General features: G+C 36.2%; 1 protein-coding gene across 2 annotated transcripts in view; it reads right to left on the bottom strand.

Annotated features, from left to right (window-relative positions):
* WDPCP (WD repeat containing planar cell polarity effector) overlaps positions 1-26,903 on the bottom strand; it is a 491,911-nt gene that overhangs the window by 302,969 nt on the left and 162,039 nt on the right. For both annotated transcript variants that reach the window (XM_015112569.3, XM_015112570.3), the window contains exons 8-9: positions 25,680-25,813; positions 22,005-22,196 (exon numbers count right to left, since the gene is read on the bottom strand). In XM_015112569.3, the coding sequence (XP_014968055.2) occupies positions 22,005-22,196; positions 25,680-25,813 (326 nt within the window). The remainder of the gene's footprint in view (positions 1-22,004; positions 22,197-25,679; positions 25,814-26,903) is intronic.

Genomic DNA, 26,903 nt, shown 5'->3' with positions numbered 1-26,903 from the left:
CAAAAATCACATGATCATCTCCATAGATGCAGAAAAAGCATTCGACAAAATCCAGCATCCCTTTATGATTAAAACTCTCAGCAAAATTGGCACATAAGGGACATACCTCAATGTAATAAATGCCATCTATGACAATCCCACAGCCAACATAATACTGAATGGGGAAAAGTTGAAAGTATTCCCTCTGAAAACTGGAAAAAGACAGGATGCCCACTCTCACCACTCCTCTTCAATACGGTACTGGAAGTCCTAGCCAGAGCAGTCAGACAAGAGAAAGAAATAAAGAGCATCCAAATTGGTAAAGAGGAAGTCAAACTGTCAGTTTGCTAACAACGTGATCGTTTACCTTGAAAACCCTAAGTACTCCTCCAGAAAGCTCCTAGAACTGATAAAAGAATTCAGCAAAGTTTTTGCATGCAAGATTAATGTACACAAATCAGTAGCTCTATACAATAGCATCCAAGCAGAGAATCAAATCAAGAACTCAACCCCTTTGACAATAGCTGCAAAAAAAAAAAAAAAAAAAAAAAAAAGCTTAGGAATATACCTAACCAAGGAGTCAAAAGATCTCTACAAGGAAAACTATAAAACACTGCTGAAAGAAATCATAGATGACACAAACAAATGGAAACATCCCATGTTCATGGATGGGTAGAATCAATGTTGTGAAAATGACTATACTGCCAAAAGCAATCTACAAATTCAATCCAATCTCCATCAAAATACTACCATCATTCTTCATGGAATTAGAAAAACAATTCTAAAATTCATATGGAACCAAAAAAGAACCCACATAGCCAAAGCAAGATTAAGCAAAAAGAACAAATCTAGAGGCATCACACTACTTGATTTCAAACTATACTATAAGGCCATAGTCACCAAAACAGCATGGTACTGGTATAAAAATAGGCACACAGGCCAGTGGAACAGAATAAAGAATCCAGAAATAAACCCAAATACTTAACAGCCAACTGATCTTAGACAAAGCATACAAAAACATACAGTGGTGAAAGAACACCCTATTCAACAAATGGTGCTGGGATAATTGGCTAGCCACATGTAGAAGAATGAAACGATCCTCATCTCTCACCTTATACAAAAATCAACTCAAGATGGATTAAGGACTTAAAGCTAAAACCTGAAACTATAAAAAATCTAGAAGGTAACGTTGGAAAAACCCCTCTAGACATTGGCTTAGGCAAGGATTTCATGACCAAGAACCCAAAAGCAAATGCAATAAAAACAAAGATAAGGCCAGGCACAGTGGCTCAAGCCTGTAGTCCCAGCACTTTGGGAGGCTGATGCGAGTGGATCACAAGGTCAGCAGATCGAGACCATCCTGGCTAACATGGTGAAACCCCATCTCTACTAAAAATACAAAAAAAATAGCCAGGTGTGCTGGTGGGTGCCTGTAGTCCCAGCTACTCAGGAGGCTGAGGCAGGAGAATGGTGTGAACCTGGGAAGTGGAGCTTGCAGTGAGCTGAGATCCAGCCTGGGCTACAGAGCAAGACTCCATCTCAAAACAAAACAAAACAAAACAAAAAACAAAGATAAATAACTGTGACTTAATTAAACTAAAGAGCTTTTGCAAGGCAAAAGGAGCAGTCAACAGAGTAAACAGATGACCTAGTAGGAGAAAATCTTCACAATCTGTACATCTGACCAAGGATTAGTATCTAGAATCTACAGCGAACTCAAACCAATAAGAAAAAACAAACAATCCCATAAAAAACGTGGGCTAAGGACAGGAATGGAATGGACAGTTCTCAAAATAAGATACAGAAATGGCCAACAAACATATGAAAAAATGCTCAACATCACTAATGATCAGGGAAATGCAAATCAAAACCACAATGCAATACCACTTTACTCCTGCAAGAATGGCCATAATAAAAAAATTTTAAAAACACTAGATGTTGGCGTAGATGCAGTGATCAGAGAACACTTCTACAATGCTGTTCGGAATGTAAACTAGTACAGCCACTATGGAAAACAGCATGGAGATTCCTTAAATAACTAAAAGTAGAAATACCATTTGATCCAGCAATCCCACTACTGGGTATCTACCCAGAGGAAAAGAAGTCATTATATTAAGAAGATACTTGCATAGTCATGTTTATAGCAACACAATTCACAATTGTAAAATCATGGAATAAACACAAATGTCCATCAATCAACGAGTGGATAAAGAAACTGTGAGATACACACACACACACACACACACACACACACATATACATACACACACACACATATATATATTTCATATATATATGTGATGGAATACTACACAGCCATAAAAAGGAATGAATTAACAGCATTTGCAGTGACCTGGATGAGACTGGAGACTATTACTCTAAGTGAAGCAACTCAGGAATGGAAAACCAAAAATCATATGTTCTCACTGATATGTGGGAACTAAGCTATAAAGATGCAAAGGCCTAAGAATGATACAAAGGACTTCAGAGAAAGAGTGGGAGGGGGGCAAGGGATAAAAGACTATAAATATGGTGAAGTGTATACTGCTTGGGTGATGTGTGCACCAAAATCTCCCAAATCATCACTAAAGAACTTACTCATATAACCAAATATCACCTTTACCCCAATAAGTTACAGGAAAATAATAAAAAGGGGAGTAAGACCATGGACTTATGTATCCCCTTTCCCCAGCTGCCAATCCCAGATTACCCTTAAAAGCCAGTCAAGGCTAGAGGATCACTTGCTGTCTTCTCAACTAACTCCACGTAATGATAGATGGGTAACACTCATTTAAGGGTGGAAAATGTCTTGCACAGCATAAAGATACCATAAAAGTTTGAAGATTAAAAAAACTACTTTAGTATAATCCCAGTGCTTTGTAACACCAAGGCGGGAGGATTACTTGAGCCCAGGGGTTTGAGACCCACCTGGGCAACTTAGCAAGACCTCGTCTCTACAAAAAAATTTTAAAAATTAGCCAGACATGGTGGCATGTGCCTATAATCCTAGTACTCAGGAGGCTGAGGTGGGAGGATCACTTGAGCACAGGAGTTTGAGGCTACAGTGAGCTAGTATCATGGCACTGCACTCCAGGCTGGGTGACAGAGCAAGACTGTCTATAACAAAACAAAGCAAAATACTTGAGTGTGCATAAGGTTCGATAAAGAGTAATCTCATCAATAATAGTAGTAAGCAAGACAATAGGACACTGTGTGACTTTTCATGCATTGTCTTATTTAATATTTTCAATACCCCAAAGTTAGGTATTGTAATCTGCATTCTAAAGATAAGGAAATTGAGGGTCAGAAAGATGGTATAAATTGCACCTGGTCCCCACTAATAAGTGATAGAGTTGCAGTTTGAATCCAGGTCTGTCTGACTCTAAAAACTAAGATCTCTGCAAGACATGCTGCATGTTGTCAAGCATAGGTAACTGGTAAGTTTACATGACTATATCAGCTTTTCCTTTATACAATCAGAAAGAGGAAATGGGAACCACAGGGCACTGGGAACCTTAAGTGAGGTTGAGGGAGCCCCACAGAAGAAAGAAGAGTGAGAAAAAGGTGAAGGGACTGAGAAGAGGGCAAATGACAGTACAGCCTGTTAACTTTGGAGTGGAAAAGAAAGAAGCTTGTGCTTTTTGTCAAGTAGCTAATAATATAGGTAACTTTGCTCTGAATGGTTGAAAAAGTTTGGAAGGGGAAGTTCTTATAAATAAGCTGACTTCTCATAAAGATGCTTCATTCTTTCATTGATTGATTTGCACTAAAAATAAAGATAATGCTTTGTAAATGTAAATGAAAAAAATTCCTAAAATGAACCAAATAAAAACTATCTCCTCAAAACAAAAATTATACAAATACAAAATATTATTGCTAGTTTTGCATCTGTTTATATAGAAGATAAAAAGGAAAACCAAGTTGCTCCTATGCTGTTGCATAGAACCTTTTCTTCCCTTTTTCCTTTTCTTTTTTTTTTTATTTTGAGATAGAGTCTTGCTGTGTCACCCAGGCTGGAGTGCAGTGGTACAATCTCAATTCACTGCAACCTCCGCCTCCCGGGTTCAAGTGATTCTCCTGCCTCAGCCTCCTGAGTAGGTGGGATTACAGGTGCACACTACCACACCCAGCTAATTTTTGTATTTTTAATAGAGACAGGGTTTCGCCATGTTGACCCAGCTGGTCTCGAACTCCTGACCTCAAGTGATCCACCTGCCTCGGCCTCCCAAAGTGCTGGGATTACAGGCGCAAGCCACCACACTTGGCTGGAATCTTTTGAAGGTAGTAGAATGTCAAGAACAAACAGGGTCAAGTTTATATGACCCTTATAATGATATGACATTAGCATTAACACCCAAAATATATTTTTTTTTGAGACGGAGTTTCACTGTCACCTAGGCTGGAGTGCAATGGTACAATCTCAGCTCACTGCAACCTCCGCCTCCCGGGTTCAAACGATTCTCATGTCTCAGCCTCCCGAGTAGCTGGGATTACAGGCCCCCACTACCATGTCCAGCTAATTTTTGTATTTTTAGTAGAGACAGATTTTCACCACGTTAGCCAGGCTGGTCTCGAACTCCTGACCTCGTGATCCAACCACCTTGGCCTCCCAAAGTGCTGGGATTACAGGTGTGGGCCACCGCGCCTGGCCCAAAATACTTTTATGTTTAAAGTAGTTTAAATACCTGGGTTCAGAATATAATTCCGAGTTGGACCTGACCCTGTCTAATACCCAGAGACAACACTGTACAGTTAAAAAGGCAAATAACAGGGCCTAATCCCTTGTTTTGACAATAGAGAATGCTGAGATCTTGAGCAAGATAACCTCTTAGAACTGCAGTTTTCTCATCTGTAAAATAAGGATTTATTCACTTGTGTTACAGGATTACTGCACAAATTAAAAATAATGTAACTAAATGCAGGGGACAGAGGAGCACTCAGTAAATAGCGCCTGTTATTGTTGTTTCTAATGAGAAAGCCCAGGATCATTTGGCGAGAATAGCAGAATGAAACAACAAAAAGAATGAAAAACACAGACACTAAATAAAATCCATATTTGGTTATTTAGAAATTATGGCTGATGTTTATATAGTGCAAACTGTTTTAAACATAGTGAGGATGTCACTTGGAAGTTAATATTAAACTCATGTAATTGATTTATGAAATTTAACCCTGTAGTTGGCATATGGTAGTGGCTCAATAAACACTATTGATGGAATATGTTTCAAATAAAATATACATTTCATATTTAATTTCATAATTTTAAATTATTTTTATTCATAGTTATGTGGTTTTTAAAGATAACCAATATTATTAGAATGAAACATTTCTGTTTCTATGTCCATGAAATAATGAAAATAATGTCTATAAAATAATAAATCTGTATACTGCTATGATAAAGGTATCATGTACTATAATAAACAAGAAACAAGAATAAGCATGTAGAGACAACAAATCTGCACAGGGAAATGTTTATAAGTAATTTGGTTCACACAGCACAGACCCTTAGTGCAAAAGTTTAAGTCGATCAAGAAGAGTGAAACAACATTAAATATTATATTAATATTTTTAATTGAAAGAAAAAGTAGATTGGAATTTCAATTAGAATTTTGAAGTAAGACATTTTGTATTTAAAAAGTAGGGAGAAATGGACAATCATTAATAAAAATGGGCTCAGATAAAATAAGGCAATCAGTAGAAGAAAATTTCATTCAATTCTTCTAGGAAAATGCTAATGTGATAGACCAAGATGATGAAGTGCAAATACCTGCATTTTAGCAGCTTTAAAGTTATTAGAGTGTACTCTATTGACTAAAGAACAATATAAAGACAAAAATATGTTAATGTATTTTCTACCTATAAGATGTTCTGTTCGCAGACCCATGCAAATAAGAAGGTGCAAACACCAAATAGAATTATGTAGTTATTGAAAATACCTAGAAAAAAAACAGACTTTTAAAAATCCAAACTTATCCATACTAAGACATCTCTCATCCTATATTCATGCAGCTGGTTTTTCTCCCAAAATCAGCTTAGGTTGAATTACTAGTCAAGAGATGACCAAGTCCAAGATATGATGCTAAGAAAAAAGAACAAAATATATGGCATGTAATGAAGGGAGAAATGTTAAATGACAATGCCCTGAAGAAAAGTACAAAGGAGACAGAAGAATCCAAAAAGACAGGATAGTGGTTGATGATATTAGTGTAATCTATCAAGATTAATTTGAAGTCTACTCCCATCTTCCATGAGGCATGCTTATTGTTATCAACAAACTTCATGATCAAGAATTCCTTCACTTACTGGGTTCTTGGTCTTAATCCTGTCTTCAGGTACTTCCTAGACTTGGTGAATTCTGAAATCTAATAACTAAAGATTCTCAAAATATACGTCAGAGATTTCAGGAACTGGTCATTAGAATTCAAAAGGGAATGCCTGTGATAACAAACAGGGTAAAAAGTTCTAACAAAGGCATGGTGAAAAGGCAAACAATGAGAAGGGGAAAAACAGTACAGATAATTAAGAGATGAAGAAAAAACTTTTATGAGGTGAAAAGTCTGATGAAAGTCTAAAAATCTAAAGGAAAATACCTCTGCTTTAATTCTAAGGCAATAGGGTAGTACAAAGAAGAAAAGCACAGAAACACAGGCAGTATGTTAGCTAAACCACAGGCTATGCAGTGTTAAAAATGGCCAGGGAGGGAAGACTGTTACACAAGAAATGGATGGCCAATGTCCAGTGTATTGTTTTTCTTTTTCTTTTTTTTGCTTTTAAAGAAAACTGTGTGGTAAAGAAAGAAATGATAAGAACTGAAAAATTCCAACTAAGAAAGAGTAGAAAAGATAAAGAGTCCCTAAAAGTCCTGGGATTTCCCAATTTCAAAGATGAACAAGGTAGTAGTTTATTCGTTAGTGTATCTTTTGTTTTTTTTGTTTTGTTTTGTTTTTTGAGATGGAGTCTCGCTCTCTCATCCAGGCTGGGGTGCAGGGGCGCAATCTCGGCTCACTGCAACCTCCACCTCCCGGGTTCAAGCAATTCTCTGTCTCAGCCTCCCGAGTAGCTGGGAATACAGGAACCCGCCAGCATGCCCGGCTAATTTTTGTATTTTTAGTAGAGATGGGGTTTCACCATCTTGGCCAGGCTGGTCTTGAACTCCTGACCTCTTGATCCACCCGTCTTGGCCTCCCAAAGTGCTGGGATTACAGGCATGAGCCACTGTGCCCAGCCCCTTTAGTGTATCTTAAAGTGATTGTTTTAGCCAGTTATAAATCAGTCATACATTATCTTATTTAAGGTTGAAACCTGCTGAAAAATACATCACTGAAATGATTCATTTTAATTTTTAAAAAGCTACATTTGAAAAATGTAGATAGAATCGATCCAAATGCCATCAAAGGTGGAAGAAAAATAATCAGTCAATATGATTAATGCCAATCTCTGGAAGATATTTAAAATCAGGAAAACACAAACAGCAGAAAAACAATAGTCAGAGATAGGCTTAAGATCCTCATGTTCCATGTTTCAGGTATGGAACATATCTATTATAATCCTTTTAAGGTCATCCAATACATAAATCAGGAAAAAAATTACTTAAAGTGGCCTTTTCTGGAACTGAAAACTTTCACCGGTAAGTGCCATCAAGTAACCAAGATGTTTCATTTTCCTGTAGGTAAACATTCAATGTTTCGATTATTTTTTGCTATTACAATCATTTACAATATTATGCAGCAACCAAAAGTTCTTAGCTTATCAGCAGAATTTTTTTCTGAAATCTCTATTTCCCTCCTTACTTTGTAGAAATTTTTAGAAACAGGAGATCAAAGGCACTTTATTTTTACTTTTTTACCATGACGGATTCAAAAAACACATAAAATTAGAATAATATGATAAATGTGAAAACCAGTTTCATGAAATACTATCCTTTTGCTTCATTTCTTTTAAAGAAATAAACATTGGCCAGGTACGGTGGCTCACGCCTGTAATCCCAACACTTTGGGAGGCCAAGGTGGGCGGATCACCTGAGGTCAGGAGTTCGAGACCAGCCTGACCAACATAGAGACACCCTGTCTTTACTTAAAAAAAAAAAAAACAGAAAAATTAGCCGGCTCTGGTGGCACATGCCTGTAATCCCAGCTATTCAGGAGGCTGAGGCAGTAGAATCGCTTAAACCCAGGAGGCGGAGGTTGTGGTGAGCCAATATGGCACCATTGCATTCCAGCCTGGGCAACAGGAGCGAAACTCCATCTCAAAAAAAAAAAAAGAAAAAAGAAAGAAAGAATGTCATAGATAAATTTAAGGCCTGCCAAATCCCATTCCCTTGCCTCCTTCCCCAGATGCAACACTATTATGAATTTGGTATTTAATCCTATGTATACTACTACTTCATCATCAATCAAGAACAATGTGTTATAGCATTATCCTGAATGTTTTAAAATTTTATGCAAATGTTACTGTATTTTGTCATACTGTAATTTCTTTTTGCTCAACTTATTCTTTTCAGATTTCACATGATCACATAGTTCTAGTTCAGTCATTTAAACTCCGTAGAGCATTCCACCCTCTGAATTCACCACAAGATGTTTTCATTTTCCTGTTGGTAGACATTTAAGTTGTTTCTAATGTATTTTTACTACTACAATGATGCTATGAACACTATTGTACATGCCTCTTTATGCACATGGGCCAGTTTTTCTTAGTGTAGGATACTCACCTTCAATTATATTACCTATTGCTAAGTTGCTCGCCTTAGAGTTTACTAATTTACTCTACAATAATAGTGAATGAGACTTCCGTATTGCTCTACATCTTTACTTATTCAAATTATCAATTAAAAACAAAATAATAGCAATTGTTTTCAAAGGGATGCCCCTCTTATTTGTAATAGTTTTCAATGAAATCTGTCATCTGTATACAGGATAAATATATAAATGTTTTACAAGCATAAAAAGAAAAGTTTAGAAAAACACACATATTTACTAGTAAGTAAAAGCATTTCTTTATGCATATTTTTGGGTATGTGAAAGTTACAAATTATGTTTATACTAATAAAATCCTCCAATCCACAGAACTACTTGTCATAACAGTCAACACAATATATTAAAAACTTTATTTCATTTAAAAAACAGGCAAATAGATCAATGGGACAGAATAGAAAGACCAGAAATAGACCCACACAAATATAATCAACTCATATTTGACAAAGTAGCAAAGGCAGTTCAATGGAGAAAGGATAGTCTTTTAAAGAAATAGTGCTGGAACAACTGGACATCTACATGCAAAAATGTGAATCTAAACACAGGCCTTAAGCTTTCACAAAAAGTTGGTTCAAACTAAAGGTGTTCATCATGACCATGAACATGGCATCTCTAATCCTGGAGAGCTGTCACGGGGAGTACCACAGATTTTTAATTTCTGTAAGTCCCCACATAAAACAGACAGTTAAACTAAAGGGCAAAACCCAAAACCCATGGACAACCAGATGAAGATTAAAAGAAAGAGAACATTATATGTAGTGGTAGTATTAACATGATTATCCTGAGACTGTTAAGTGTGTACTGTGAGTCAAAGTAAGTGAGAAATTATAGGACATTCTTATTTATCCTGTGTCCCTACAAACTAGGACTTTTGATACAGAAAGAAGGAGATATAAATGTAATACAGAAGAGGTTAAACTAAAAACTCTGTAGTCCTGAATCTGAGTTGTAAGTATTGGCATGGACTCATTACGAATATGTATATATATAAAATCTCCAACTCTTTCTACTGAAGAAACCTAGAAACAATGATCAACCCCAAAACAACAGCCTAATATCCCTAACACCCTGACGGGCATAAAATACCATTTTCCATTAAAAAGGAAACCACACTGTCTTGGAGAAATGACTAATTCCAGGTGTGGGGCAGAAAATATACAAGATAAACAAGGAATATACTGTCATACCAGATAGAAAGAAGCTACCCAAGACTACTGAGGCCATACAAAAAGAACAGTCAACCTGAAGAGCCTCCCACTGGCCTAAGATGGGACAATCTGAGCTTCCAAAGGATAACAGTTATAATTTAGGACCCCATCAAATCAAATGTATTAAAATTCATGAATTAATAATGCTATTTTAAAAACAAACACTAACAGGGCACATTCAGAGAGTACTAAAGAATCAATTCATTATCTCAAAAACTGGTAAACAGAAAATAACCAGACATTTGTTCTGTTTATCCTATATAAGTACAACCATTGGGAAACATATAGGAGTTGAGTAGAAGTGTCTCTTTATAAAAGTATCCCAAGTAATCAATGAAAAATAAATAATATAATTATTACCATTTTGCAACCCTAATGAATTAATGGATCTAGGCATTGAACATCGAATAGCTGCTAACATCAAAAAAGAGAAAGAACTGAGAGAAAATATGAAATTATGTGCCTCCTGACGAAAAACACACCATCTCATATAGTCTTGCCAAAACTGACTGGTAACTTGAGGAATTTTCAAATAACAGAGAAACATATTGAACCAAACATGAATATGCAAGCAACAAAATCCAGACTGTGGGACACTACAGTTTCAACAGACAAATTTTACAGAAAAAGAAAGGATGGATGGGGGACTTGTACATTAAAAGAGATTTAAGATATACATTAAAATGTCTGAAATGGCTAATACTAAACTATGGTTTCTGGGGATGCACACTCGGTGATAAAAGCTATATGAGTATACAAGAAAGTGATAAAAAGTCATGATAGTAGTTACTTTGGGGGACAGGGAAGAGGTTAAGATCACGACAGAGCACATAGAGGTACTTCTGGGTGCCTGCACTGTTCTATTTCCTCGCTTGGATGGTGGTTTCAAGAGTGTTTCCTTTGTAATAGCTCATTAAACTATGCATTTATTTTGTGTGGTTTTATGTGTGCTTTATTTTATAATAAAGAGGTTTCTTTAAAAATTGCCATCCCTAAAGCAGAATATCTTTGTCACTGGTTGAAAGCTAACACAGTATATGCATTTTGGGGGAAGACAGGTTTCTTAAGTATTTTGTCTTTTCAGTTGGATGCATTTAAAATGCCTTCTGAATGCCTACTGTATAAATTACATTAATAGTTGGTTACATTATTACTTTCCCATCAGTTACTGCTCCTGAAAAATCCTTGGAAAAATAGTTTTTTCTCCTTATGGGGAAATTGTTTTCATGATGTTATGTTTTACCATATTTAAAATATGTTTATGACAGCATATTTTAAGGTTTAATAGCTCTGCTTATATATTTTTGGTTAATTTGGTAAACAAATTCAAGGACCTGTTCTGAGTAAGAGATCATGAAATTACCACCATACTCAGAAAGCATTATCAAGTCTACACATCTGAAAAGTTAAAGTACTTGCTTAGATACTAAAGTAAGGGCAGAATAGGTTGTCATCACATGATTGATACTGGTCCACATTACTGATAAAAGTTGGTTCAAGCTAAAGGTATTTGTTGACAAATGAATTATGTGACAAAGCAAATGAATAAAATGCTAGTTCTAGGAGGATGGTAATAACTTTCCAAAAAGAAATATTAAAAGTATGTGGAGATTAATGAGGGACAAGATGGCCAACTAGACACAGCCAGGACGTACCTCTACCACTAAGAGAGACCAAAATATTGAGTAAGCCAAGGTACTTGGAACAGATCTTCAGAGAAAAAACACTGACATTCAATAGAGAGGGATACAGACACAAAGCTGAAGATAGAGGAAGCTAGGAACCCTGCATGGGATTGCTGAGCACCAGGACTAGATCCTGGCCCTGAACATCTCCTAAGGAAAGGGTGTGTGAAGTGACGGCAGGGGAACGGCTCTCTCGCCGCTTACCTCTGGGATCCTAGCTACAAGAGATCCCACAACCCCCGTACACGTTTGAATTGGCAGGGGTATCTGCCCAGAGTGTAAGCAGAGACAGAGATTCAGCCAGCATGGAGCCCAGGGAGGCGCGCGGTGTGTGTGGGGGTGCAGGGGTCGGGGGCGCGTGCGTCAGCTATTGCAAGTGAGGCAGCTGCAGCAAAATGTGGTCATAGGTTCTCCATTTTCCTCCAAGTAGTTCTATCCCCAATTGACCACTGAGCCAGGAGAGAAGAGGACTGTCTTTCTCATAGGACTGAGGCATGACTGTTCTTCACACCTCTCTGTCCACCAGCCCCTTCCAAGGCCCCTGCTTGGCCACTCTTGCAAGATTGTGTACATAACACAGCTTCCACTGCCCAGCCTGAGTGTTTTGCTGGTGGCCTTGGAGCACTCTGACTGCCCCAGCAGGGCCGGCACCCAAATCAGGGGCCAGAGAGCAAAGCTGCAGGCCCAGTCCCAGTCCCCCAGGGTTACAACACACAGATCAGGGGAGCCAAGCTGAGATCTGTGGCCAGCATGTAAGCGGGGGAAGAGCTCCCACTTTCAGAACACTCAGAAGAGTGAAACATGGGTATTCGTGGGCTGGTGTGGGCCTGGGGCATGCCTCCCTCCACAGGGTTATCTGGGAAGGGTATAGCCTGCCAGCCACAGCCCCTATCTAAGAAAGTCTGAGGCCTAGAACACCTAACAAAGGTATTGAGCATGGTGCGAGTGATCAGAGGGGGATCCCCTAAGGCCCGGGAATGGATCTGGTGAGAGAGTTATCTTTCTCCTACACCACAGAGAGATGCTGCGAATATGCTGAAACACAGGAGCCACGTGGCTAAGAACTTATCTGCCAGTCATTACTCTTAAGCGCCATCTACTGGATTGCAGCCTAAATTACACCACCAAAAATACTCCAGTATACATAGTTTGTGAAACCGAGGGCAAGAATCTAGCCACAGATGAAGATCCTGTGCAGACGCTTGGCCTTCTGAAAGCATCCAGAAACAAAGCCTATTGACTATACTCAACTTGCACCACAGTTAAAAGCTCAAGGTAAACAAATTATATAAAAACAAAAAGCCCCATTCAACGACAGCAAATCCAAAAACACAAAAGAATACCAGCCCGCTCAGATGAGAAAGGATCCGCATAAGAACTTTGGTGATTCAAAAGTCAGAGTGTCCCCTTACCTCCAAACAAGTGCACTAGCTCCCTAGCAATGGTTCTTTACCAGATTGAAGCGACAGAAATGGCAGACATAGAATTCAGAATCTGGGTGGCAATGAAGCTCATCAAGATTCAGCAGAAAGCTGAAACCCAACAGAACGCAGTGAATCCAGTAAAATGATTCAAGAGTAGAAAGATGAAATAGCCATTTTAAGAAACAACCAAACTCAACTTCTGAAACTGAAAAATTCACTACAAGAATTTCAAAATACAGTTGGAAGCATTAACAACATAATAGACTAAACTAGGAAAGGAATCTCAGAACTCAAAGACCAGTTCTTCAAATCAACTCAGTAAGACAAAAATTTTTTAAAGAATTTTTAAAAATGAGTAAAACCTCTGCAAAATATGGGATTATGTAAAGAAACCAAACCTATGACTCACTGGCATTTCTGAAAGGGAAGAAGAGAGAGTAAGCAACTTGGAAAACATATCTGAGAATACAGTCCAAGAAAACATTCCCAATCTTCCTAGAGAGACTGATATGCAAATTCAAGAAATACAGAGAACCCATGCAAGATACTATAAAAGACAACCATCCCCAAGGCACATACTCTTCAGATTGCCCAAAGTCAACCTCAAAGAAAAAATCTTAAAGGGAGCTACACAGAAGGGTCAGGTCACTTAAAAAGGGAACTACATCAGGCTAGCAGCAGACCTCTCAGCAGAAACTTAAAAGGCAAAAATGGTGGCCGGACATGGTGGCTCACGACTGTAATCCCAGCACTCTTGGGAGGCCGAGGCAGACGGATCATGAGGTCAGGGGTTCGAGACCAGCCTGGCCAATATGACGAAACCCCGTTTCTACTAAAAAATAAAAAAATTAGCTGGGCATGGTGTTGCACACCTGTGGTCCCAGCTACTCAGGAGGCTGAGGCAGGGGAATCACTTGAACCCGGAGGCGGAGGTTGCAGTCAGCCGAGATCACACCAGTGCCCTCCAAACTAGGTGACAGAGTGAGACTCTGTCTCAAAAAAAAAAAAAGGGCCTATTTTCAGTATCTTTAAAGAAAAGAAATTCCAACCAAGAATTTCATATCTCGCCAAACTAAGCTTCATAAGTGAAGAAGAAATAAAATCCTTTTCAAACAGATAATGCTAAAGGAATTCATTACCAGTACACCAGTCTTACAAGTGGTCCTTAAGAGAGTGCTAAACGTGGAAACAAAAGAACAATACCTGCTACCACAAAAACACAAGTAAGCACGTAGCCCACAAATACTATAAAGCAACTGCACATCAAAAGCAACTACACATCATCTACAAAACAACCAGCTAATAACACAATGACAGCATCAAAATCTCACATATCAGTATTAACTTTGAATGTAAATGGTCCTGACATCCCACTTAAAAGTCATGGAGTTGCAAGTTGAATAAGACAAGGTCCAAGTGTCTATTGTCTTTAAGAGAGGCAATTCACATTTAACAACATCCACAAGCTCAAACTAAGGGATGGAGAAAGATCTATCATGCAAATAGAAATCAAAAAAGAGCAGGGGCCACTATTCTCATCATCAGATAAAACAGACTTTAACAATAGTCGAGGATAAAGAAGGGTATTACATAATAAAAAAAGATTCAATTCAACAAGAAGATCTAACTATCCTAAGTATATATGTACCCAACACTGGAGCACCCACATTCATAAAACAAGTTCTTCTTGACCTATGTGAAAGACTTAGCCACACAATAATAGAGAGAGACTTCAACAACCCACTGATAGCATGTGACAGATCATCAAGGCAGAAAACTGAAAATGAAGTTCTGGACTAAATTGCGACACTTGACCAATTGGACCTGATAGACACATAAGAGAATACTCCACCCAATAACCACAGAATATACATTCTTCTCATCTGCACAAGGGACACACTCAAAAACTGACAACCTCCTTGGCCATAGAGCAAGTCTCGATAAATTTAAAAACATCAAAATCATACCAACTATACTCTTGGACTACATTGCAATAAAAATAAGAAATCAATACCAAAAGTTCTCCCAAAACCACAACATTACATGGAAATTAAACAACTTATTCCTGAATGACTGTTGAGTAAACAATGAAATTAAGGCAGAAATTTTAAAATTCTTAAAATTAATGAAAACAGAGACAAGACATACAAAATCTCTGGGTGAAAGGAGTGTTAAGAGGAAAATTTACCACAGTAAATGCCTACATCAAGAAGTTAGAAAGCTCTCAAATTAACAATCTAACATTGCACCTAAAGGAACTAGGAAAAAAATAACAAATGAACCCCAAAGGTAGCAGTAGAAAAGAAATAGCCAAAATCAGAGAACCAAACAAAATTGAAACACAAAAATCCATACAAAAGATCAATGAGACCAAAAGTTGTTTTCTGAGAGAATAAACAAGATTAATAGAGTGCTAGCTAGATTAACAAAGACAGAAAGAAGATCCAAATAAGCACAATCAGAAATGACGAAGATGACATTACAACTGATTCCACAGGAATGCAAAAGATCCTTAGAGACTATTATGAACATCACCATGCACAAAACTTAGAAAATCTATAGGAAATAGATACATTCCTGGAAACACACAACCCCCCCAAGATTGAACCAGGAAGAAAGTGAAAACCTGAACAGACCAATAATGAGTTCCGAAATTGAATCAGTAATAAAAATCCTACCAACCAAAAAGAGCCCTGGACCAGATGGATTCACAGCCGAATTCTACCAGACGTAAAAAGAAGAACTGGTACCAATCCTACTGAAACTATTCCAAAAAAAAATCGAGGAGGAGGGACTCCTCCCTAACTCATTCTACGAAGCCAGCATCATTCCGATACCAAAATCTGGCAGAGACACAACAAAAAAAGAAAACTTCAGGCCAATATCCCTGATGAACATAGATGTAAAAATATTTAACAAAACCCTAGCAAACCAAAGCCGCAGCACATCAAAAAGTTAATTCACCACAATCAAGTAGGTTTTATCCATGGGATGCAAGGTTGGTTCAACATACACAAATCAATAAATGTGATTTATCACATAAATAGAACTAAAGACAAAAACCACACGATTATCTCAATAGATGCAGAAAAGGCTTCCAGTAAAATCCAACATCCTTTAACAACCCCCAACAAAATAGGTGTCGAAGGAACATACCTCAACATAATAAAAGCCATCTATTTCAAACCCACAGCCAATATCATACTGAATGAGCAAAAGTTGGGAGCATTCTCCTTGAAAACTGGGACAAGACAAGGATGCCCACTCTCACCATTCCTATTCAATATAGTACTGGAAGTCCTTGCCAGGGTAATCACGCGAGATTTTTCTACACCAATAATGTCCAAATCAAGAATGCAATCCGATTCACAATAGCCACAAAAAGAATAAAATGCCTAGGAAGATAGCTAACTAGGGAGGTAAAAGATACCTGCAATAAGAACTACAAAATACTGTTGAAAGAAATCAGAGACAACACAAATACATGGAAAAACATTTCATGCTCAGAAATTGGAAGAATCATTCTTGTTAAAATGGCCATAATTCCCAAAGCAACCTAGAGATGGAACAGAATAGAGAACCCAGAAAAAAAGTCACACACCTACAACCATCTTGATCTTCAACAAACTTGACAAAAATAAGCAATGGGGAAAATACTCTCTATTCAATAAATAGTGTTAGGATAGCTGGCTATTCATGTGCAGAAGAATGAAACTGGAACTCTACCTATCAGCATAAACAAAAATTAATTCATGATTAAATTAAATTAAACAAAAATTAATTCATTTTAAAAACTTAAATGTAAGACCTCAAACTATAAATATACGACAAGGAAATCTAGGAAAATACCCTTCTCAATATCAGTCTTAGCAAAGAATTTATGGTAAAGTCCTCAAAAGCAAATGCAAGAAAAACACAAATTAAGTGGGGCCTAATTAAACTAAAGAGCTTCTACACAGCAAGAGAAACTATAAAAAGAGTAAACACACAACCTACAGAATGAGAGAAAATATTTGTAAACTGTGCATCCAACAAAGGTCTAATACATACTATCTATAAGGAACATAAATCAAAAAGCAAAAAACAACCTCTATAAAAAGTAGGCAAAGGAAATGAATTTCTCAAAAGACATACAAATCACCAACAAACATATGAAAGAATGCTTATAATCACTAATTATCATAGAAATGGAAATCAAAACCAAAATGAGATACCATCTAACACCAGTTAGAATGGCTTTCATTAAAAAGTCAAAAAATACCAGAAATTGATGACGCTGCAGAAAAAAGGGGATACTTACACACTGTTGGTGGGTATGTAAATTAGTCCAGCCACTGTGGAGTGCAGTCTGGAAATTTCTCAAAGAACTAAGAGTTGAACTACCATTCGACCCAGCCATCCTATTACTGGGTATACACCAAAAAGAAAATAAATCATTCTACCAAAAGGACACATGCACCTGTAAATTCATTGCAGTGCTATTCACAGTAGCAAAATCATGGAATCCACCCAGGTGCCCATCGAATGGTGGACTGTCTAAAGAAAATGTGATACACACACACACACACACACACACACCATGAAATACAATGCAGCCATAAAAAAGAAGGAAAGTATGTCCTTTGCAGCAACACGGATACAGCTGGAGGCCATTATCCTAAGTGAATTAATGCAGGGACAGAAAAGTAAACACAACAGTTCTCACTTATAAGTGGGAGCTAAACACTGATTATATACACGGACATAAAGAAGGGAACAATATACAGTGGGGACTAATAGTAGAGCAGGGAGAGAGGGAGGAGGACAAAGACTAAAAACTACCTACTTGGTACTATGCTCAGTACCTGGGTGATGGTTTCAATCAGACCCCAAACCACAGCCACCTGCAATATACCTTTGTAACAAGCCTGCACAAGTACCTCCCAATTCTAAAATAAGTTGAAAAATAAAACAAAAAGAATATGTGGAAATTCAAATGAAAACAACTACCATGTTATATGTGATAATCTACATATAGACCATTAAGATATATTAATATTTAAAATGAATTTACTGATAAAAAATTTTTTTCTGTACTATTTACTGTATATTTTTCAAAAGAAGTTTTTCTTAAACTACATAATTCTCTCTGTTGTGTTCTTCTAATTAAAATATGGACTGTTGGGCTGGGCACAGTGGCTCACACCTGTAATTTCAGCACTTTGGGAGGCCGAGGCAGGCAGATCACGAGGTCAAGAGATCGAGACCATCCTGGCCAACATGTTGAAACCCTGCCTCTACTAAAAATACAAAAATTAGCTGGGCATGGTGGTGCGTGCCTGTAGTCTCAGCTACTTGGGAGGCTGAGGCAGGATAATCACTTGAACCTGGGAGGCAGAGATTGCAGCGAGCCAAGGTCTTGAGATCCAGCCTGGAGACAAAGCGAGACTCATCCTTTAAAAAAAAAAAAAAAAAAAAAATGGACTGTTGCTTAGGGTTCTGTGGTGTGAAATTAGACCAGCAGTTTTCTAATATCCATAAAATAATTTTAAAATGTTTCTCCTCTGAAAGTCACATAATTCAGTCACAGAGAGTTTATTTCTGTGTTTCCTTTGTTTATTTTGTTTTGTTTTTAGCTGCTTGGTAAGCCAATTTTCTACTTAGAATCTACTGTTAAAACTCTCATTTGGTTCAGTATGTGGGCTTTATCCTTTTCATGGTCTGTTATGTAAAAAAGATGGCTCAGAAACATTTTTTTAAGTTTGCGTATAGCAGTGTTTCTCAACTTGGATGCACATGAGAATCGCCTAGGGAACCCATAAAAGATACTGATACTCCCTCCCCTCCAGAGATTCTGATGTAACTGGTCTGGGTGGGCCTCTTTTAAAAGCCCCGTAGGTGATTTTAATGTGTTGTCAAAGCTAGGAACTACTGCTCTAGGATCCTGCCATTGTCCAAATAAAAGCTATTATCTTTTCTGATTGAACCTAGATGATAAATGTTTTTTAAAAATTCTATAGTTCAATAGATCCAATGATTAAATTTCTTCTCTACAAGGCTGCTGATTTTTTAGTTTGAATTTTAGGGTTTAAGAGCATATTCTATCTTTATTCTGATGATTAGTCCAAGAAGTCCCTTGGCTGCTACTGAAAAAAAAAAAAATTAAAGGAATATGCCTGAATACTAATTTAATAAACTGGTACTTTCGGTTCCTGATATTCTAAAAAAAATTCTCTACTTCATATTTAAAGATTATGGCTTCACACACACACACACACAAGAAAAACAATTAGTGCCCTAGACATTTCTTCTACAAGATTATACTTTTTGCATAATGAATTTCACATGAAGCTGTAAAAAAGAAATCTTTACAAATTTTACCAGTAGATAGAATAACTGAAAGGGCCAATTCCTAAAACAAAAGCTCTTGACAAAAAATGAATTATATATCTTAATAAGATCAAAAGGGAGGGAATTATACAATCAGTGGTGAATAAAGAATCATGTACAAATTTGCATACAACTTTATGAAAAAAATATTCAAATACATAAAATGAGTAATTTTCTAGAAACACCAATTATGGAAACAAAAGAAAAAAAACCCTTTAAAAATGGAATCAATAATGAAAAAAATCTACCCTCCTTGAAAGACATCACACCCAGGAAATTTTACAGGTAAGTTTTACCAAACTTTCAAGTATCAATTCCTTTTGGTACTGTTGCAGAGAGGAGAAAAGGAAAAAGCTAGTCAGATTGTTCCACAGAGCTAGTAAAACTTTGATATCAACTCTAGAAAGGTTAGATAAGAAAGGATAATAAAAAAAAGTAAAACTGTGTGCCAAGCTCATATTGAAGCACATTGGGAAGCCTCTTCAATTTTCCCTACTTAATATCTAAGTAGAATCGACCACCACTTTTCATTGGGTCTCACTATAGCTTACACATACTCTACCCACAGCATCATTAACACTTTAATGCACTTACACATTTTCATATTTGTCTCTTACTGGCAGACACTAAGATCCTTGAAGGCAGGGATAGTTTCTTATTCATATCCCCTAGTATGAAATACAGTGCCTACCCCATGGTCATGCTCAGTAATTGCTAAATGATATGGCTATTTCAAGTAGAAATACCACTAATGTGCACATGCAGAGGTAGGAAATAATGAGTCAGCAAGTAAATTCATTTGACTAAGACATGGAAGGAAACAACACTGGAAAGGTAGGCCAAGGGCAATCAGGGTAGGTTTTTTAGTGCTGAAGCTGAGTTTGGTTTTAGCATCTACAGAAGAATTTTGGGCAGACAATGTCTAAATCAGATCTGTGCTTCAGGATCCATAGAAGCACTTTTTAGAGCTGTAAAAGACCTAGAAGTGACCTATCTGAATTAAATCTATTGTTTTAAAAGTAAGAAAACTAAAGTCAGATAGGGTAGGTGATCTACTCAGCCACGGAACACAGAATTAGCTAGAAGCAGGCAGAATTTTAGAGGTAGTAAACTTGATTAAGGTGACATAGTTAGTATATGGTGCAACCAACAGGCAACCCCAAGTTTGTTCAACTCCAAAGTCCATGATCTAGATGACACCAGGCAATGAGGTATGTAGACTATGTATATCCTTTTAGGACAGTCCTAATTTCATATAAGGACTCATTTCAAAGAAAGGTTATTTGTAAAATATATAACTAAAAGCTAATTTAATTATTTTTACTTTTATTATAAGACACCCATTTAATTGAATTCTAATTAGCTTAATTACATTAAGTCATTTTAACAAAGTCTTTTACTCAATGAACTTCTGAGCTCAAGATCAAGAAAATATTGGTCATGAACAGGAAGTGAGTAGGAATAGAGCACTTATTTAGCCTCATAAAATCCACACCAATACTACAAGTGATTTTAGTCACTGTAACAGAATTAGAAAAGTTCTAGAAAAAGGAAACTAAAAAATCTATAGGTGATTAAGAGGATTTTTACAGAAGACGTATATACATACATACATATATATTACACATCAAATTTTAGGACTCTTCAGTCTTAAAAAGATAGCCTGAAAGTTTATAAAACCAGGAGAGTTAGGTAGGGATAGAGAAAACTTAAACTTATTCATCTTATCTCAAATGCTGACTCTGGGTAATACTCCTTAAAAGTCTAAAACATAATTGATTTAGAGGCAAATACAGGAACATACTATTTTACCTACATAAGAAAGTGGGGGAGAGGGAGCTTGTTTTTTACAGTTATAATACAACAAAAACAGAATTTTGTAACCAAAGTACTAGTACAAACTGAAAATACACATAGGTTCACATATATGAATGAATGATCAAACCATTATCATGAATTGAGAGGATACTGTCCTGACCTTATAATCTATAGCTCTCCTTAAATATCCTTGCCCCAAATGTGGTCTGGCACAACAGGGACTTACACAGTATAGGCATTTAACTAATGTTCATTAATTGACAGAGGTTTGAAGAGAGTAATTGGTAACAAAAGCTTTCACAGGCATGATATCATGAGTAAACAGTAATAATAGAACTAATAATGATAATAACAAGAGTCATAATAGTGAACAGTGAATCAGGGCTCACTATATATTGATATTGCTCTAAATGCATGTATTAACTCATTTATCATCACTAACCATATTTTTCAAATAATGAAACTATAGCACATACAAATTAGTAACTTGGTCAAGCACAGGAAGTTACATAGTGGCAGAGCTAGCATTTGAACCTGGAAGCCTAGACTCTTAATTACTATACTATTCTAGCCAGCCCTGGAATTGTCTGGGTATCTTCTAGATACGATACTTTTTAGGATCTCATTTCATATGTAATTTCCTTTTCTGAATATTTGAAAAAACAAATTATAGGTAAAAAATAATTCACATTTATTTCAGAACAGAAAATCTAATAATCCTATTTTATTTACACTTTATTAAAATGTACATATTTGTTTTAGATTTACCTCTAGTCTTCCTTGAGCATAACCCAGGAGGAGTAGATTGGCTCTGTCCTTTTCAGAAGAAATGGGGGCCCAAGGCCAAGCATCATCATTGACCAGTGGCCACCAGCAAACAACTCTATCATGAACATAGTTGATAGCTAGATGTCGCTCTGTTGTCTTGTTTATTGGGCCAGGTATTTCATAATAGAAAATCTAATGATTAAGAAAAAAAAAGCATACATGAAACGTTTCTTTAAAAGATGCAAAATCCTCAAGTATTACAAAAATTAAAGCATCTGGAAATGTAGTTACATGCAAATAAATATGCATGTTAAACATGTGCTTAAGAAGGTGTCAGAATTTACCAAATTCTTCTGACACATGTATAAAAAAGACATATGTTCAAAATTCTCCCCATTTTTAGCAAAGGAAGGAAGAGAAGAAATGTGAGTTAGGAAGGAATTGAATGTAGCAATTCCAATCAATACCAAAATGTACAGTCATGGTTGCTTGACAGCATCGACCTACACATAGGATTTAGGACCAGCTGTATAAAATGACAAGTTCAGTACTGCTGACCAAGAGTGTCTCACTACTGTTTAAGACATAACATGTTAACAATGACTGACAACAAAAAAAGGAAAAACAACTTGAGGCAAATATCTCTTTAAAGAATATATGCGACGTATACACATATATTCTGCATAAAAGGGATAAGCCATAGCATCATGCATAAAAGTTTATGCAGCTTCTGAGAATTATGCTTCTCTTTCTTAGGCAGGATTTGTATAATTTATTATTCAAACTATGTTATTTTGGAACATGGTTATTTGAAAACATAAGCACGGCACCATCTGTGTGACACATGCCAAGGAAATATAGATTGCACCGTATTTCTGCTTAAGGAATTAATGGAAGGTTGATAGCTTGGAAGAAAAAAAAAACTATCTTGCCATTGCTGGTCAGCAATAATCGAACCACTTTCTGGGGATTAAGCGCATGGCTAAGCCTACTGGACCAGACACTAGCAAAGGGCAGGGGGTCTTCTTATCAGAGAAATGCTTCTGGAGCCAGTCTCACTACATGACAGATTGCTTTCATATTCCTGTCTGCAAGGCAACAAAGGATGGCAGTAATGCGATAATGCCAGAGTGCAATGGGTGTTAAGAACCCGTTGCATTTATGTATTGTATTTAGTAAATAATCAGGCTCATCCAAATTGTGATCTCACCACTCAACCAAGGCCATTAAAACCAAGGTTAATGCTTTAATAATCCTTTGCTATTTTTTTTCAAGATGGTCAAAAGGAACCCTTTTCTATTTGCATGGCCATAATATTATTGACCTCTTCATCCTCTGAATGCACATCAAAAGGAACTGAAATCAAAGTAATTACCAGTGTTGTTCTCTCATGGTAAACATTTAACTCCTCGCAGTGTCCCTTCACTGTTAAATAAATTGAATCGGATGTTTCAGATGTAGACAGGAAAACTTGTTAAAGGTCAATAGTTTAAGGATGTTTACCCTGCAATTTTCTTTGCCAAAATTATGTCAATCTGAAAGAATTAAACTATGGTACAGCTGTAAAGAAAAGCAAAAGTACAATACTCTATACCACTTCCTTGTTTTAAAATCCAAATGGGCAATGACAGACAACACAGATGAACTTTATGCTATTAAGTATAATTTCTTATATTTAAGCTCTCAATATCATTGTTTTAAGTCTTCTTATTTGAGAGAAATACCACAATGAAATTGCTAAGTACTTAAAAATACATATACATTATTTTGACGTCTGATTTGCCGCATAAGTATGTTACCTATGAATTTCTAGATGACGAAATTGAATTACAATGAGTGACTGACATTTTCAGTTGTCACATAATGCAAATCATTTATGTTATGAAATGTTAGGAAATTTCATGTTTCCTATGAGTTTAATATTATCAATATTCTCTCATGATGACCAAGAGGGAACGTAAAATAAACAAATTTCTTAAAATATCCTTCCAATGGACAAATAGCAGATTTGACTAAATATTAAAAATGTATTTTAAAATATTAAACCAGGAAATGAAATTAATGAGCTTTCCGAAGGGAAACAGATTACTTCTCTAATGTATAGAAATGACATGGAGTGCCAATGTTCCTATTTTCCTAAATCCAAAGGCATATTCAAATAAGCAAGTAAGTAATTTCCTTACTTAAGGTTTAAGGACCCAAATGCTAGATCTGTTTTCCACATCTTTTCACAAGAAAAGATGACCTCTTTACAGTTTCTCTCTGTTCTCAGGTAGCTACTACTCTTCAGTTGAGAAGATTTTATCAAGCTATCACACCTAAGATAAAGAAACTAGTCATTCAAAATTTTATATACAGTTACTTTAAATGGTTTGAGTTAATGCACACACTGGTGCATTTTAAAGACCGATCAATTTTAGTAAGTAAACAGTATTTCAAGTAAATCTGGAGTTAGCCGTTCTAGAACTAACATCCTTTTAAAAATGCTAATACTATTTTTGTTTTGGCTAACCACATATAATAAGTAGCACTAATTTCCAGTTTTAAAAAATCTATATTAAGGTTTTACAGAAGTTTCGCAAAGCTGGCAAACAAAACTAGATGGTAGTTTATTACCACAATGAAAAACTCATTTATTTTATTCTACATTAAAAATCTTTTTTTCAGAATAAATGTTTCTACTAAATAAAACTAAATCCTCCCACACTACCACCACCTCATTCATAAGTAATAATCCCAAAGGGCAAAGGGTTAGGTTAAATACTAGTTTGCCAAAAACACACACACATTTCAAGCTACAGAGCTAGCTTCTCAAACTCTTTGCTCTTGCTGTAGATGCTCCAGGTATGGCATAAGTGTGCATCTTTTTTAAGGAAGCTGTGTATCAGCTCTGTTCCCAGTGAACAGTGAACTGTCTCAAATCCACATCACAGAGGTTGGATCAATCTTGCAAACACAAGTCATTGCTGAAAAGAGGCCTTGAACTGAAACAGCCTGGAAAATGTATTAGATACTCATCCTAGCAGAGAATATGCCTTCCCAGCAGTTAAAATGTAATGTGGCAAAACTTAAACACATCACTTAAAATAAGAATTCTGCCTTAACAGATGTAAAGCCCCTGCTACAGGAAGGAAACAAATTACCTGGAGTTAGTGAAGGGAGAGATACTAACACATGAAGGAGATTTCTTTTTGCATTTTGTCCAGTTATAGTTGGAAGGGGAGGGTTCTTCCCCCTCCTTATTTATTACACTTTTCTATTAACCTTTGAAAGTGCCTTCTTCTTTCTTTCTTTTCTTGTGAAGTGGAAACCAGAGCAGCTATCCTACCCTAGAAAGATGATATGGGGTCTTACGGGAAAATGAGAATATATATACTACCACTAGTACAAAAACCATTTTCAAAGTGTAACTTGCCTCTATTATCTGTCTTTGACGTCTATAAATACTATATAAATTGCTCCAAACATGCCATTGTTAGACATCCCCCCATAGTGAGAGTATAAAAGAAAACTTAGAATGGCCACTGTTTGCAGTTAATTAAGCTTAATCCTGTAATATTTCCAGTGTTTCTGAAATCCAGAATGTTTAAGAATAATGAGCAGAATACCAACTTATGAGATACTTTCATATACCTTAATAATTAATAATATGACTATATAAATCAAAATATCTACCTTATAATCCAAGGCTGAGAGTTTTTCCAGTCTTTTGTTTACATCAGAAGAATCCATCTTCTTGGTAAACTGAATAAAACATAGCTTGTTTTGTGCCAAAAATGATAAGATGATAAAACTGTCTGTGAGAAGAGCTAAAAACCATAATTAGATAATACCAAGTTAGAATAAAATAATGGATAGATTTTTTCCACTGAAATGTTACAAAAAGCTATTTTCAAACATACATATTAATTGAAATCACTAAAGTCTCCTGAATATCATTATAGCATTTTATAAAAATATTAAAGATATTAGGAATAAACAATAATTATCAATCTAATCATGTATGATTTTTTTTTCCTGTGACTATTTCAATATACACTGATGTTTGGGGACCACCACTGGATGAGATGTATTTAGAACCAGGGCTATAAAGATATTTTTAAAAAACTATTTCACACCTGAATGTAGAGATGAAAACATTCCATTTTATTTGTGCTAAGACTTTAATCCTATGTTTATATGATAGAAACCATCTGAGGATAAAGTGGATTTATTAGGGGATACTGATCAGTGTTCTCAACCAGTCTCTTTATTTAAAAAATTTTCATCAGTGAATCTTCTTTTAGGGGTATACAAGCTGGATGAAATAAAGCATATTATACCCAATATGTACATTACATAAATTAATATTTAATAATGAAAATTAGCAATTTCTATAGCTTTGTCATTAAGCATACAAGTAGGTAAATAACTAATATTTGTGGATTATATAAAGGGCTATTGATGTTACATAAAATTATTGATAAAAATATGTTACAGGAATTTGAGAAATGCTTTGCATTGTTCCTAGCATAAAGAAATTATTAAATGTTTTATACATTTTCCTTTACTTTCACACCCCTGACCATGCAAACAGTGACCAACAGTGGATCTACACAATTACAAGAGAATCTGGAGAACTGCCAAGAAATCACATTGTTACCACGTTCCCATGAGAGTGTATTATTTTGGGTACAAATAAAAGAAATACGTGAAAAGGGATAACTCAGAGACACAAATTGTGCTGAAAAGTCTCCTTTTATTTCTCATTGAGGAGCATCAATATAACAAAATCATCAGAGCCAGTATTTTATTTGCAGTACCAATGAAGGGGTCAATAATTAGACATATGGAAATGGAACCTCTTCTACAGGGAAGCTTCCTCAGCACCTTACTCCTGTAAGGAAGGGGAAATGGCAT

This window comes from Macaca mulatta, chromosome 13, assembly GCF_049350105.2.
Source record: "Macaca mulatta isolate MMU2019108-1 chromosome 13, T2T-MMU8v2.0, whole genome shotgun sequence".
NCBI lineage: Eukaryota > Metazoa > Chordata > Mammalia > Primates > Cercopithecidae > Macaca > Macaca mulatta.
The sequence above is the reverse complement of the archived record's forward strand: the minus strand, read 5'-3'. Positions and strand labels throughout refer to the sequence as shown.